Source organism: Apus apus, chromosome 8, assembly GCF_020740795.1.
Source record: "Apus apus isolate bApuApu2 chromosome 8, bApuApu2.pri.cur, whole genome shotgun sequence".
Taxonomy (NCBI): Eukaryota; Metazoa; Chordata; class Aves; order Apodiformes; family Apodidae; genus Apus; species Apus apus.
Genome location: NC_067289.1, coordinates 17,775,875 through 17,790,384, shown reverse-complemented (window position 1 = coordinate 17,790,384; position 14,510 = coordinate 17,775,875). Strand labels below are relative to the sequence as shown.

The 14,510-nt window shown below is 38.1% G+C and overlaps 1 protein-coding gene across 8 annotated transcripts; it reads right to left on the bottom strand.

Annotated features, from left to right (window-relative positions):
* Positions 1–836: 836 nt before the first annotated feature.
* LOC127387603 (histidine-rich glycoprotein-like) lies at positions 837–9,972 on the bottom strand. 8 transcript variants are annotated; one of them, XM_051626158.1, is made up of 5 exons: positions 9,705–9,972; positions 8,912–9,146; positions 5,262–6,278; positions 2,795–2,911; positions 837–1,959 (listed from the first exon to the last, which is right to left on the bottom strand). In XM_051626158.1, exon 5 carries the CDS (start codon positions 1,937–1,939, stop codon positions 1,019–1,021), a length of 921 nt encoding a protein of 306 aa, XP_051482118.1. In that variant the 5' UTR covers positions 1,940–1,959; positions 2,795–2,911; positions 5,262–6,278; positions 8,912–9,146; positions 9,705–9,972; the 3' UTR covers positions 837–1,018. The 8 variants fall into 8 exon arrangements, with proteins under 8 accessions (XP_051482118.1, XP_051482119.1, XP_051482116.1 ...); XM_051626159.1 differs by lacking the exon at positions 8,912–9,146 and adding an exon at positions 4,573–4,710; XM_051626156.1 differs by lacking the exon at positions 8,912–9,146.
* Between the last annotated feature and the right edge of the window lie 4,538 nt (positions 9,973–14,510).

The following is a 14,510-nucleotide window of genomic DNA, read 5'->3' as shown; positions in this document are numbered from 1 at the left end:
GAGATTAAGTAATGTTGCCTGTGTCTGACAGAGCCAGAATTGGAGCTGGCTGGGAACATTTGATGCTTTTCTCCAGTGCTGAGCACCAAATAGCTTTCCTTTGGATTTGTGAAGACCTTGGGATTGGCTCAGCTCCAGTGTTCCCATTGTGTCTTGTTATAGGTTTTGCTTAAAGAAAATACTCTTTAGAGACATAAGCTATGCCAGAAATAAGGTTGTTTGTACATGGTAATGCACTTCTAAAAATTAAGCAGCCTTCACTCAGTTACACAAAATGCAGTCCCCATTTTATTTCTTTTTCTTTAGTGTAGCCCTCACACTGTATTTTACTATATGCCCTTAAAAAGCTACTTTGAGGACCAAATTACAAATTTTTTTATATTAATCCAATGTTCTTGCATATGAGATAATTGTTCTGAACTACCTCATTGGGGTGTCAGGTCTGTCTGAATGGACTTTGTCTTGATGGGGACTAAAGTATGAAGAGACACCAACATTCTTTCTTCCTGCTCCTACTAATTCAGTTTCCAGTGAGGAAGGTTCAGTGATGAAGCAAACATTTATGTGAAGGAGTTATTATATGCATCTGTTTTTCTCCTCCCCTGGGAGCAATTATGAGCTATTTGAAAAGGGCTGTCCTTGGATGCAGCATTTCTGGTGTGTCACCCACCAGCAGGTGTAGCAGTGGAAGTATCTGCACTGGCCACACTGCAAATCATTACCTGTTCTCAGACCTTTTCTAGATAATGGTGGTAACCAAACCACCATTAGTCAATTGATGCTAGAGGATGCCTCCTGGTTTACTTACTGTGCAGCTAAAAAGACAAAACTTTGGCAACTGTCAAACAAATAAACTTATTTTTATTTTCTTAGGTTCTCTCTTAGATAGCATGAGTGTAATGCCATGGATCATTTTTTGTGGAAGGTGATCAGATTTCCTCTAGGTCAGATTTCCTCAGAGAATTACACTGTAATTGTGAATTGTAATAAAATGAAATATTTGAGATGGTAGTTTTCACTATTTGGGAATTTTTATTTTGGTTAGAATTAAATGAGGCAAAATAGGCAAAATTTTTGGAAGAAGAAATTTGGAGTTTCCTGGGCATGATTTTAATTGTGTAGAGTGATCTGGAAAACCCAGAGTTTCTAGCATCTCTTTTAGACTTGAGCCAGTGAAGAGAATGCCTTCACCATTCATGGAGGAGTGAGAGTTTCTTTGGAATAGCTCAGGAAAATTTGCAGTGGGAGGTGTGAGAGGGTCCTGCTGATTCAGAACTGGGTTGCGACAGACAGCTCCTGTTGTTTGGAATGGAAAGTATTTTCCTGATGTGCTTGTCTTGTTGCAGTGATGTCTGTAATAGTGACGACAGACATGAGACGGGTGGTGTGGTCCATGATGGGGAGGAGGGTGGTGGTGATGTAGTTCATGAGGAGGAAAAGGACAGTGTAGTTCATGATGGAAAGAATGGTGGTGGTGTGGTCCATGAGGAGGGAGAGGACAGTGCGGTCTATGATGGGGACGAGGAGGAGCATTATGTGGCTTATTGTGGGGAGGAGGAAGAGAAGGGAGATCATATACTTCTTCTTGGGATGGAGTAGGATGATGTGTCACATCATGGGGAGGAGGAGCAGAAGGGGGTGGTTGTGATTCCTCCTGGGGAAGAGGATGTGATCCATCATGGGGAGGAAATGTAGGACAATAATGTGGAAGGTGAAGATGGTGATGTGGTCCACCATGGGGGGAAGAAGGAGGAGCAGGTCCTTCATGGTTGTCATGATGTTCTTCATTGAAACTGTGGTTATGCTCAGCGTCTTCAAGTCTGAATGGACGTCCATGTCTGTGGCGATGTTTGTGGTGATGTCTGTAACAATGTCTGTGACCAAATGATGATGGGGATGGGAATGTCTGTGTGGTTTTCCCAGAGCTGAATATCTCCATCTTCGTCCATAGTCATGTTGCTGTTTATAATAAACACCAGGGAAGGAAACATCGAGTGAGATGTTAATAGGACACAAAAAAGCAGTGAGAAGGAGGGAGGTGGAAGTTAGTATGTTTGCCTTTACAGTTCTGGTGATCTGTAAGGAAAAAACCACCCTGTTTTTTTCAAGATAGAAGAGAAGGGTTAGATGATGAAATGCCAAATCATTGAAAATCATCTGGAAATAGTACACCAAATCAAAATGAAATGCTGTACCAACTGAACAAAGTTTGTCATGGATCAAAATAAAATCAAACCCCCACTGGAGTAGCTGTTGTAATATAATTTATTCTAAAATTATGGTCTTGCCTAGTTGTTTCTTTGATGTAGACTATTATTGTTATGGGAAGGTGGGGTGAGGAGAGTACTTTGATAGTAATCTGCAGACACACCTGAATTATTCCACTCTCCATTCCCCTGAAACACAGGGGAAAACCAGTAATCCTAGGCTCACTGGGATTACATAAAACATGTATGTTTTTCAAGATCTATGACTCATGTTAGTGTAAAAGTTTTTATGAAAGTTGTATGAATGATTTATTAGGGAATGGACACAGTTTGAATGTGAAAGCCAGATCCAAACTGAAGAGCTAAGCCCTAGATAACATGCCAGACTCCACTTACAATTTGAGAGTTCAAATTGAGTCCATATAGAATAAAAAGGAACAGCTGTAAAATTAGGATCTGGACTTGGTTATGCTCCATTTTTAATTTTGAGTTTGGGTACATGCTTACAAGAAACACTTGGAAATATTGTGGGAAGGTCTTCCTGGTGCCACCCATTGTGTCAGTTCTCATTTTAAGACTTTACTTACAGTGTGAGAGTCATCCAGAAAATCACATTCCAATGCCTGATCTGCTTGTTGTGTGTATTTGAAACGGTTGGTTTCTTTTATAGAGAATTCTAAAATGTGACCTTCATGAGAGGCAGTCTGAAACCAAGAGGTCAAACAAGAAGTATTAACTAGCAGTATTTAAAGTCCTGTAGTTTAAAAAGCAACCTTACTTCATATTGTTGTCAAAATCCTGTCCCCCTCATGCTTTCATTTTGCTATGCTGTTCAAATGTTCATTCATATATATCTATATATCTATATATCTTCTGTAAGGAAAGTAGATCACATAATTTATACCTTACTTGCCTCACATCCTTAAAAGTTTCAGGAATGGTTGCTTTATTTCTTTGTCTAGTATGTGTGTGTTATAAAACCTGTTGTTTTACAAGATCTACAAGATGGCAACTGCCCCTTTCCAGCACTATCCAGTGTATAGTGCTACAGTGTTGATGTTAATTTGGGATGAAATTCTGCCAGTTACTGTGGTTGTTACTTCCTCTGTTGTCAGTGGCATTATTAATAGAGAAAGTATTGTTCTACAGGAACATGGGAAAAGGCCTTTGTGATCCTATTAAAATCCATAAAGAGGTGTTTCATTAATTTCCAGCTGTAATAGTTTATTTCAAGATTGCCTTGACCGTGTCCATAGCATGTGTGCACACAAGTTTCACTGCTTTAACTAAATTGGTTAAAAGTAGATGCACATAGTTTATGATATATTTTTACTGTAGCTCATAGTTTCTAAGTGTTATGCAGTCTGTTGAAACCTGGTGATACAATCTAAGTTGTCACTGTAGCTGAAGACAGAGAAGTGTGAAGTCAAAGCAGTTAGGGACTATTACTGCATTACTCCAGACAATCTGAAAACAGTCACTTGCTAAATAGGAGTAAAGAAACATCCTACACACAACTACAGTGTAGAACATTGTCAGGTTTCTAAACAGTATTAAAAGCTGCAAGGAGGTGGTGTTGCCATACTGTAATTTAGGCAATTTCCAAGATCGTGTATTATGGTAGGGGCCATGGGACCTTATTACAGAGGTGTCCTGTACTGACACATATGTTGGCAGAATGATCCTGTGCTGTTTAAGTGAAGGTCTCCAGAGTCTACCAACAAGAAATTGTACTGATATAAGAGTTATACTTCAAATCACCCAAAGGATAAGTCTTGCTGACATCACTCAAAGATGGAGGAGTTATTTACCAGAGCCAGTAGTGCTTCAAGAGGTACAGCATGGATACAAATTTACCTCCTGTCCTTCAGAGCACTCAGTGCTGTTTTGCTCGGAGGCAGTGTCAAAAATATGCTGAGCATGTTCCACTTTGTGTTGTATCCATGTGTTAAATATTCTAAGAGTAAAAAAATTTCTGACAGTTGACAGACTGCACGACTGTGATAATACACATGACTGTACATCTTGGAGAACTGTGGTCAGTAGTAAATTAACTCTTATGTGATAGGTAAATAGGCATTAAAAATAAAAATATGCACACAAAGAAGGCTCTGATATTTTGGATGCCATCACATGGCCATAGTTTTTAGCAGAGGGGAAATCCTTTTGCTTTCACAAGCCTAAATTGATGTTAACAAATCTTTGCAGAAGTAGGACTGTCAATTTGAAGCAGATTCTTTACGCTGAAAGATCAGAAAGCAATTGTTCTGATCCTAGAAGAGTTCGAGTTCTGGTCCCATGGTTTTGGAGCTGCTCACAAAATTTTATTGTTTGAAAGTCATTCTAGGACAAAGTAACCACTTACCATCTTTAAAATCTTTTCAACTTTATCCACATTGAAGTAGTTTGTGTGGTTATTCTCACTGTTGAATTTCTCTAGAGCCTTTGTGGCAGTATTTTTGTAATGCTCAGTGACTTCAACTTTCACAGGACAATCTTTGCACTCAAATACATCAGGAGGAACAGTGAAAACAGAGAATTTACTAATATTGCAAGGGATATCAATACTCTTGGGAGTGTACATGTACCTTTAATGTGAACTCATGATGAGAAACTGAAATACAAGCATTTCCTTGGAAGTGAAATATTTATCCCTCACTCCACAAATAAGGGTTTGTTCTGTAACATGGGGAAAAAAACCACAACAAACCTGTGAAAATAAGTATTCTTATAAACCTTTCACCTCCATCTCAGAATCTTAGCACCCTACATGGGCATTCTTTCCAAGTTCACTTTTTTCTGATATTAATTATCATATTTTGGTGAACTGGAATGGTGATATCATCTGACATTAATAAAGTCTGCTAGAGAAGGATGGGGTAACCTTAATTCTACTACTCATTCTTAACATTCCATTTGAATTATCTAAAATATGTATTGCAAGCAGATGAATGAATCTGTTACAGTTACCATACACTAGTAGTGCACAGACTTGGAGTTTGGTATTAGGGCTGGTTTCAGGTATGCATTGGCTTACAACAGAGTTTTTTTTACCTGGACTTAGAGTACAGTTAAATCCATATAGCTGAGGTTTCTTCAGCAGCTGGCTTTTATTTGTGATAATCTTACATTGCCCAGAGTCCTGAGAGGAAAAGTAAATATGTGATTATGATGTTATTTTCACTGGATTTAATTTGATGTAGGTGATCATAGAAATTATGCCTCCTTTTCATGTACAGTACTTCTAAGTACCGCAGATGTGGTCATTAGTGGAATGTTTGATCTGGTACTACTCAAAATTTGCATTCGGATAAAATGAGATCTCGCTCTACAAGAGCCTTTATTTTAATTCTCAGTTTGCACAACTGAGTAGACAGTGGAAAACTAAACCAGCCTTCTCAGACATTCTAATATTTATTTACAGTAAGATGATACTAGCTAGCAGGGGAAGTTAGGATACCAGAGATACTCAAGGTTACATACGTCTTTATCAAAAAGTGAACGGACCTTTTCTTCCATGCGTTTTCCCTATATTAACAAAAAGAGCAAATGTCTTGTCTTCTTGTGACCTTCCTGCTTTGTCCTGTGTGGTGGCAGTATCACCACTCTCTGATTTAACTAAAGTCATAGTTCTCATCCCAGGCTGCATCACTGGACTGCGCAATAGAGGTCAAGTATTGCTACATATCATACGTGTACTGTCACTACCAATATTCTAGTCATACCACAAACAGTATGATGGAAAAATGACAAAATAGATCACTGATATTTCTGGCTAATATACTAGGAAAAGGCTTTAAAAAAACCCATTTCTAGTGTCCTTTATTTATCAGCCAATTCTTAAAAGATCAGTACTGCTACCAACAGTGCAATGCAGAGTATAGCTCTTTTGGGACAACTGGTTAAATAAAGCTGTACTTATTTGAGGAGTCAATCCTTTCCAAACCTTTAGCCACTACTTGCCATGGAATAGATGCTCCTATATTCACAATACTCCCAGTGTCTTCTGGATAACACAGAGCATTCAGTTTCTAGCACATCCAAAGTTAAGTAGAGGAGTGATGAATTTCACTGGAAGAGAAGTGCAGGTAAAAAGAGTTTGTATACAAGAAGTTTGGTCTGAAATAAACCTTTTTTTTGAAGTAGATCTGTTCAGTCTTTAATATATCTTCCCCAGTTGCCTATTAAGGTTTTTCTGAGCTGACAAGTTTAGAAAGGGTTTAGGCTGGATTGGGCCTTTGGAGGTCATGTTGTCCAGCCACTTGCTCAAGTCAAAGCTAACTTCAAGGTTAGATTCAGCTGAGTTCTATATATCACCAAGACAGATGTTCCACAACCTCTCAGGGCCATTCCAGTACTTAACCACTTTCTCCATTAGTATTTTTTGACCTTACATCTGGTCAGAATTTTGCTTCCTGCAACTTAAAACTGTCGCCTTTTATCCTTTTTGTGGAAAACCTGTGAGAAGATTCTGTTCTTAGCCTGGCATCCATCAAGTAGGGAAAATGCCATTGTTAAAAAGTTTCTTATTTTCACATGTAACACATTGGTCTATTAGGAAGTCAGTTCTATAGGCTGCCAAATATATGACTATATCCATTTCAAAGTACCTCAGTGACCAGGTGCTCTTTCAGAACTTTGCTTCCTGTTCAGTTTCTTCAGGGAGTGATGCAAAAAAAAAGCTGTAATAATCACTAAAAAGCCAGAAGCCTTAGCCCTGAAATTCTTCTAGCCTGTTCCTTCTCCTGAGAAAATAGGATAGAGAATCAGAGTTTGAATTTGGCTGCCAGTGTAATGGGACGTGGTGTTAAAAATTATCTGTGGCCCACAGAAACAGTTTTGTATTTTTCTTCAGGAAAATGAATCTCAGTTCACATTTGAAATGGATTATTTAAATTTCATGCAACCATTGTATGGACATTCAGAATAAGCACAGACATTTTATTTTGTCATTTAGATAAAATGATGCAAAGCCCTCCACTGTGGGTAAGTGTCCTGAGGTTTTACAAAATTTCATCCATTCACATTCTTTTTTTCAGAGTAATTCTGTATAGACAAGACCTTGAAAAAGCGTTACTGCAGTCTAGTGTAATATTTTTATCAGAGTCCAGCAGTGTTGTGTTAAACACTGGTTTTGCAGTAAGTGTATGTCTTAACATTGTCTCTATTTTTAAAATAGAGGGTGAGAGTTTATGCAAAGACACGTGTTATTCAATAGCAGAATCAGGAAAATAATATAGTTGTTCTGGACACCCTTTCCTGCCTACTTAGTGACACGATTGTTCTCGGCTTAGGTGTACTTAGTATTTCTATTTTTTTGTATAACTCCCCGTAATTTCAAGCTGCTAGTCAACATATTAGTAAAATGCAGGCAGAGAACGGAGACAGGGAGAAAGACTATTTTTTTCTGATCTGAATGTATGGAATAGCACTGAATGGAAAGGTAAGATAAGTAATTGTAATTGTAAAATGGGTTATTCACTGGGGGCCCTGTAAAACTGAAATTACTAAATACATTCACTTGTGAAATGCTAAAGAAGCCAATTCACCCCTGGCTAATACTTTCTTCAGCAGGATGCATTTGGATGCAGGAAAGCTGAAAGCAGAGCTTGGGGGAAATTGAGTGTGTACATCCAAATATGCAGTAGGAAAAATTCCTCTGTTCGTCTGCTGGATAGCTCTTGGAAAAAAAAAAAATCTTTTATGGTGCCTTCTTGGTTGCTTTAATAGCGTCTTGGGCACCAGAGTTCTGTACTGCACAAGCCAGAACCATTCTAGGATGAATACTTGAGTATCCTGCACTTCTAGAACTCCCATAATAAACCCAGTAGAGATTTTTTTGCTAGGAATTTCTCTGCTTAACTTTCTAAGAGGGTTGATGTGATAGACTTGATTCACACTATTGCATGGAGATAATAAAAATAAGGTTCTGGTCTTTGTGTATATACATATATATGTATATATATGTATAATTTTTAATGTCATCTTGGCAGTGGAGACAATGTAACTTCTTCCACAGTAGTGTACATGATCAGTATGCAGTAGACCACACCTGGTGGCTTTGGGTCTGAGAAGATACAGAGAGTTCACAGGGACAATTCTTTAACAGTAAGTTACTATAGACTCTGTGTGACAGCTGAAGCTGTGGCCCTGCACTGCAAAGACAGCAAAACTCACTAAGAGTATAAAGCAAAATGTGAGCATGGAAGTCAAGTGGTTATAGCATTCATCTGGAAGTGTGAATTCTCAAGTCTGGTCTCCATTCCAAGTTACAGTTCTGTGTTTTATGTAGTCAATAATTGGTTAAAACATAGAAACACAGAGTTTTCTTTTTAGAAACAAAGATGTTTTTTCTGATTAATCCAATGAATTTTGCATGTCTTACTACCCAGTGGCTCCACTTCACAGGGGTGGCACACACAGCTGCATGGCAGCAGCAGTCTTCAGCGGTAGAAGACTTGAGGGCTTAAATCTCTTAATGCTGAAAAAGACTGATTGTTTCCTAGGTGAGCTCTTTAACTACCAGGCAATTGCATAAAACCGAGTAGTGTTACTTGCCACCTCCTTGACTTCAAAAACCAAAATAATCCATCGGGTTTTTTGGAAGTATAACTGAAGTCCTGTAGGAATCTGGACTTTGGGTCACTTTCTAAACCTTTTCTTGTCCAAACAGGCAGCCTTAAGCAGCTCCATCAAAAACTAACCTGGTTTTTCAGTTGCCATACTGAAACGTGTAAAACACTTCTTAAACAGTGCACATGTGCCTGGATTCTAGTTGCATAAGCAAGCAGCTAAAAGGTGGCCAGGTGTGCTAGTAAATCTGCATGTCCTTGGTCTCTTTTATCTTCTAGTTAAAGCAATTTTGTATTCTTCTGCTTCTTCTGCTGTTGATTTGCTTTGGCATTTAGGCAATCTTTGAAAAAGGCTTATGTATATTCTCTAGGAAACAGAAGGAGAAATAGGAAGGAAATAGGAAATGAATGATATGAATTCTCTATCCAGACCTTCCCCTCTTTTGCAGAGTGGTGTTTTCATCTCCTTTGGCTTTCTCTGCCTTTTTATCTTCCTTTCAGTTATCCAGCTATTTCCAAAATTAAGATAATAACAAAATACCGATCTCGCATGATAAATTGATCTAATTCATGTTAGACATTTGCAGATTAAAGAAACCCCCTGAATATAAATTTTAAATGTAACATCTGAGACCTGACAACAGACAGGACAAATTTAAATTCCAATGTTGCAGAAAGCTGTTCAGAGCATCCCTTATGCTGACATCCTGTCAGCCAAGAGAAAGAGCACGCTCAGCATCATTCAAAACCAAGCTTACATACAATAAATCATGCACAAATGAATACAGAGATAGTGTAAATTAGAGCTGATTCATTGAATTACATCAACATAGCTGTGTTAAAAGCAATAAACATAAATTTTTAATGATCTGGCTCCTTATTTTAAAATCTCTTGTTTTAAGTCAGCCTTTAAATTGATACTTACTATATGTCATTTATGTGCATCAGCAACACGGAACCAACCAAAACCAAAGCCATCTCTGCCATGTCTGTTGACCAAATCCAGGGCCATACCTGTATCTGTTTCAATGGTATCACAGTCTGCACTTGTAGTGCTTATTTTATTTTGGGCATCAGAGCACTGCAGTAGTGTTAGAAAAAAAAGCTGAAGCTAGAAGCAGCATTTTGTTTGCAGTGTTAGGTGAGTACTGCCCATGCTCTGATAAAGCCAGTAATCTGCTTTTAAATCAGAGTAGCCCACCAAAGTTATACATAAATGCTAATAGGGCATGGTTTTATATAAATCTAAGTGTTGTGTCACATGGCCATTACCTTGACCCTGGATTAACATTTGCAAACAGCAAGTAAATGATTATATAGTGATTGAGCAGATTTTGAGAAAAGCAGGCCTTATAATACTCTCTGGATTGCCCATCAAAGGGACCATGTTTGTGATTCTTTAAGCAGACATTTTGCAATAGCATTTTACTATGAAAAATACTTAGCTTCTAACAGTGTGCTGCTGAGCCTTGCATTAAGAAGGTCCAGTATATATATGCACGTATTATGCAATCTTCCTTTTCTGTTTACTGTAAAAACAGATGAACTAAAAATATGCTGAAATATTTGTGGTCAAATGATGGCTATATCCATATCACTGATTTTACAGATCCTTTCCTAGCACAGAACTAGCGCAAGGGAAACAAGGAGCTCACTCAGATTTGGAAAAGGGATGTAGCTTGAGGTGCACTTGCAAGCTGGTGATCCGTAGCTTCTGTGTGAGTACCTGCTACTCTTCCAGTTTGAGGAAATTTAGAGCAGGCTTCTATGAGCTTTACATCATTCCAGACTGGTACACAGAAGGGGACTGATTGCCTTAATGCCAATGTCATCTAGGCATGGCATGAGGTCATGCAAAGCTGCCTTTGCATTCTCAATCTGAGAACTTCTGTGTGCTCTTTGGCTGTGTAGTAGCCTTTATAGACTTCTGTAGAGAATTGCTGCTAATTTTTTTGTATTTATGAAAATAATTCAGTACATACTAAGATTCATACCTTTCACAGGATATGCCAATATCCTTTTCTAAGTAGAAAGAAGATGTCTCATTGTATTCAAAATCTTTTATTCAGGATAGTTTAAGGCGTTCTTAAAAGGCTGTAATTGCTTGTCAGGGAGTGGCTGAAGTTTGAATAAAAAATTCAAACTCTGAATAAGAAAATACAAAAATTCAATGTCAGTCCAAAATTATGAGGTCAGATTCATATGAGAAATCTTCCAAATCCTGGTTAGTGTGAAGGGTTTGATCAGCTTCTCATAGAAAAAGCTGCTAGCTATATAACTGACTTGGGTTTGTATGTTTGACTTCAAAGTTTTTCTTGGACTTATTTTTATGAGAAACATTGGGAAGTATAGTAGGCAGTCATGCTTGACTCTTTCTTCATTTCATTAATCCTTATTTAAAAAAATAAACTTTCAGCATGTCTGGTGTCTACGAAATCACATTTTAAAATACACAGAGCAGAAGGCTTTCTTTTATAGTTAGTTCAGGACACACAACAGTTCTCTGGTAGTAGATAAGCTAAATCTTACAATATGAGAATTGGAACACTCAAAACTAGTGTGTATCAGTTTAAAATGTATAAAAACGGTCCTTACACAGTGGGTAGTAAATTTCTGGAACTTGTTACTACAGAAAGATGCAGACAGTATCAGCAGTCAGAAATGGCACAGAAAAGTTCATGGACAGCATGTCCTTGAGTGGCTGCTAGAAGGACAAATCTGGTAAGTACTTTTAAATCCCCAGCACCACGGTCCTGGGTGCTGGAAAAGTACAAGCGAAATGGTTTGCAGAAAGGGGGCATGTCATATGTTTCTCCTAACCATAGTTGTCTTTTTCCCACTGTGAGAGATGAATACTGGGCTTAGTGAACCACTGTTCTGATGCAGTAGGGCATCTCATTTGTTTATGTTTCGATAACATTTCATTATACTAATTTGGAATCTCTACTGGAAGATTAAAAAACACAACTGTGAAATAAATGCTGTGTAAATAATCAAAGGCATTTGCAATACATCTCATCAGTAAAAAATAATATTCACATCATTGCTATGCTCCAGTTTGCTCCCCCATTCCTTACTTACAGTGCTGTTTAATTTTCAAATGGGCAGTCATATTGAGAAAGGCATCAGATTAGGTAATTCATAACATATTTCCCTTAGTCATCTATTGTTTGCAGATTATTTGTTCTTTTTTTTCTCCTTTTGTTCTGTGCTGTTCATTGTGACACCGGTCATTTTCTTGACAGCTGCTTATGTTTTTTTTTTATGTAGGAAATAGAAACACTATGAATAAAGAGTAGAAAATTTACAAGTCCTGCAAAAATTGACTGCAGAAGTAAAAGTAAGATTCTGTTCCTGCTGTAAAGGGTTTTGTTCTTGATTTCTTTGGAAAAAAAAAGATTGGGCTCTATTATTAAAGTACAACATGGACAAGCACTGCAAGCACAGTCAGAGCAGTTAATTATTGCTTGTACTTGAGCCATTATAATGTGTTTTTATAATTTCTCACACAGTTTGATATATTTTTAAATACTTATTTAGTTTTTATATTTATTGCTTAAAAGTTGTGGGTTTTTAGTGAAGGTATTTCTATAAACAGATTGCTGGCAGGAATAGGCATGTTTATCCAGACATGGCATTTCTCTTGATTAGCTTATCAAAAGCTTGTTTATCTCTATGACTTCTACAAAGACTTGACTTGCAACAATAAGAGGTGACCCACAGTCAGACTTTAAGGAGTTAGTAATAAAGATTCATCCTAAACCTCCCTCCAGAAATCTGGGAGAACACACCAAGAAGTGGCTTATCTTGAAAAACAGGGTATCAATGCTTAATAAATAGAACTTTATTCAAAGGGATAAAGAAAAAGAGAGCTGACAGATAAAGGAGATAATATTCAATAACCAATTTCTCCTTTCCTAAAGTATAACCATGACTATTTACAGATATCTCTGCTTTCTTGGGAACTGACAGTTCCCTACCTTCTGCAGTCATGCTTCCCTTGCAGGCTGGGGTTATCAAATTACACAGCTCAGCCAGTTATGGAGGTAGCAAGACCTGATGCATCTTGCAGCCTGTGCTGCTCTGTGGCTGCTCTTCTTTCTGCTCCTAAGCAACAATACAGCTAACAAAGACATGTGGCTCCAGTTGCTTATAGGAGAATTCTTGGCTAGCTTCTCTTCACTTTTTTTTCAGTCTGTGATGCATAATAGCTTTAGATCAGGGTGGCCTAATTTTATATTTTGATTAAAAAAAAATAATCACATTTAACAGAAATGCCCCCAGCAGACAAAATGTAGATGCGTCATGTCTTCATTTGTGTCCCATTTTTATCTGCTGGGTGTAAACAGAGTACCCCTGGATGCAAACACAGCCTTACACAAATTTGCTTCAGTTATGGTCTCCAAAGCAGCAGCTCTAGCTCTAGTTTCCCCTACCTGCCTGCACTGATTTTTCTTTACCAGTTATCATTTCTATATCGAACTTTTAAAAGCTTCATCACCTTATCTGTCAAACTTAGTTCAAACAGACCTTAAGTTAAAAAGCTACTTGGAGGAAAACAACTGTCAAGTGAGCAGGTTGACAATGTAGTTAGTTACAGAAGTCTCATTGCTTAGGAGGCCTCAAGAACCAGTAAAAAGGGTGTCAGAATTCCCTGTCTTGTCCTTGATGTTGATGGCTGCAAATTCTTTTCAAATTCTAGAAAAAAAACACCCTAGCTGTGAGATTATGACCTTAAGGATATGTTGCAAGACATGTTTGCTGAGGGGCTTGAGAGCCTGGGGAAAAGGTGAGGTTAAGTATTTCATGCTAAGAACAGGGTCAGAGGATGTTTTAGGGCTAGTTTTTAAAATGTAAGCTTTAACTCATGCTTACAAGTTGTAGTAGGTTAACATAAGGGAAATATTGGCAAATTCTGTGATTATATAGTATTTGTTAATCTGTTTAGTGGATGGTCTTCAAAATGTACCTTTAAAATAAAAATTCTGAGGTCACTGGCCATTGGTTACCTGTGCCTTAAAAAATATTGTCATATGAAACTGGAATCAAATAAACATCAGACCAGACTTCAGCTGGACATTGCCCAGATAGCAAGTTAATAATGGATGATATAATATAATAAGATCAATAATTGTTGAAAAACTGTGAAATTAAATTGAAAAGTGAATTGGGACTTGTCTGCCAACATCCACTCACTTCTCATCTACAGTGACTGGATAGAGAGCTTGGGTGTTACTGGCCTGTTATCTGCTGAACAAGGAGAAGCAGCACTTAGCAGTTCACAGACCTGGGGGAGAAAAAGAGCACTCGGGGTGTGATTGTGTACCTTCAAAACAGTGGCAGCTGGTTTGCTCAGTTTGGCTGGAGGGTGAGAGACCAGGCCAGAAGGTAGAGATTTGCTGCAGTTCTGTCTGATCTTGCTGTGACATGAGTATATGTGAAGAGACCCCATGTGTTGCATCCTGTGTCCGTACCTGTCTGTGTGGGCACGTTGTAGGGAGGCAGGGACAGGGCTGGTCCACTCACAGACTGGTGTAAATCTGCTGAATCAGCCGCAGGGTATGAAGTACTGATGAATAAACCCCATCAGCTTCTAATCATATCACTGCCAGCTGGGAGTGCTGCAGTATCCAGATGTGTCCTGAGGATAAAGGAAGCACAGAAACTATACATCTTTGGTACCTCAAGAATTTAGACTTGGACATTGGTACCAGGCCTCAATTATGGTAAA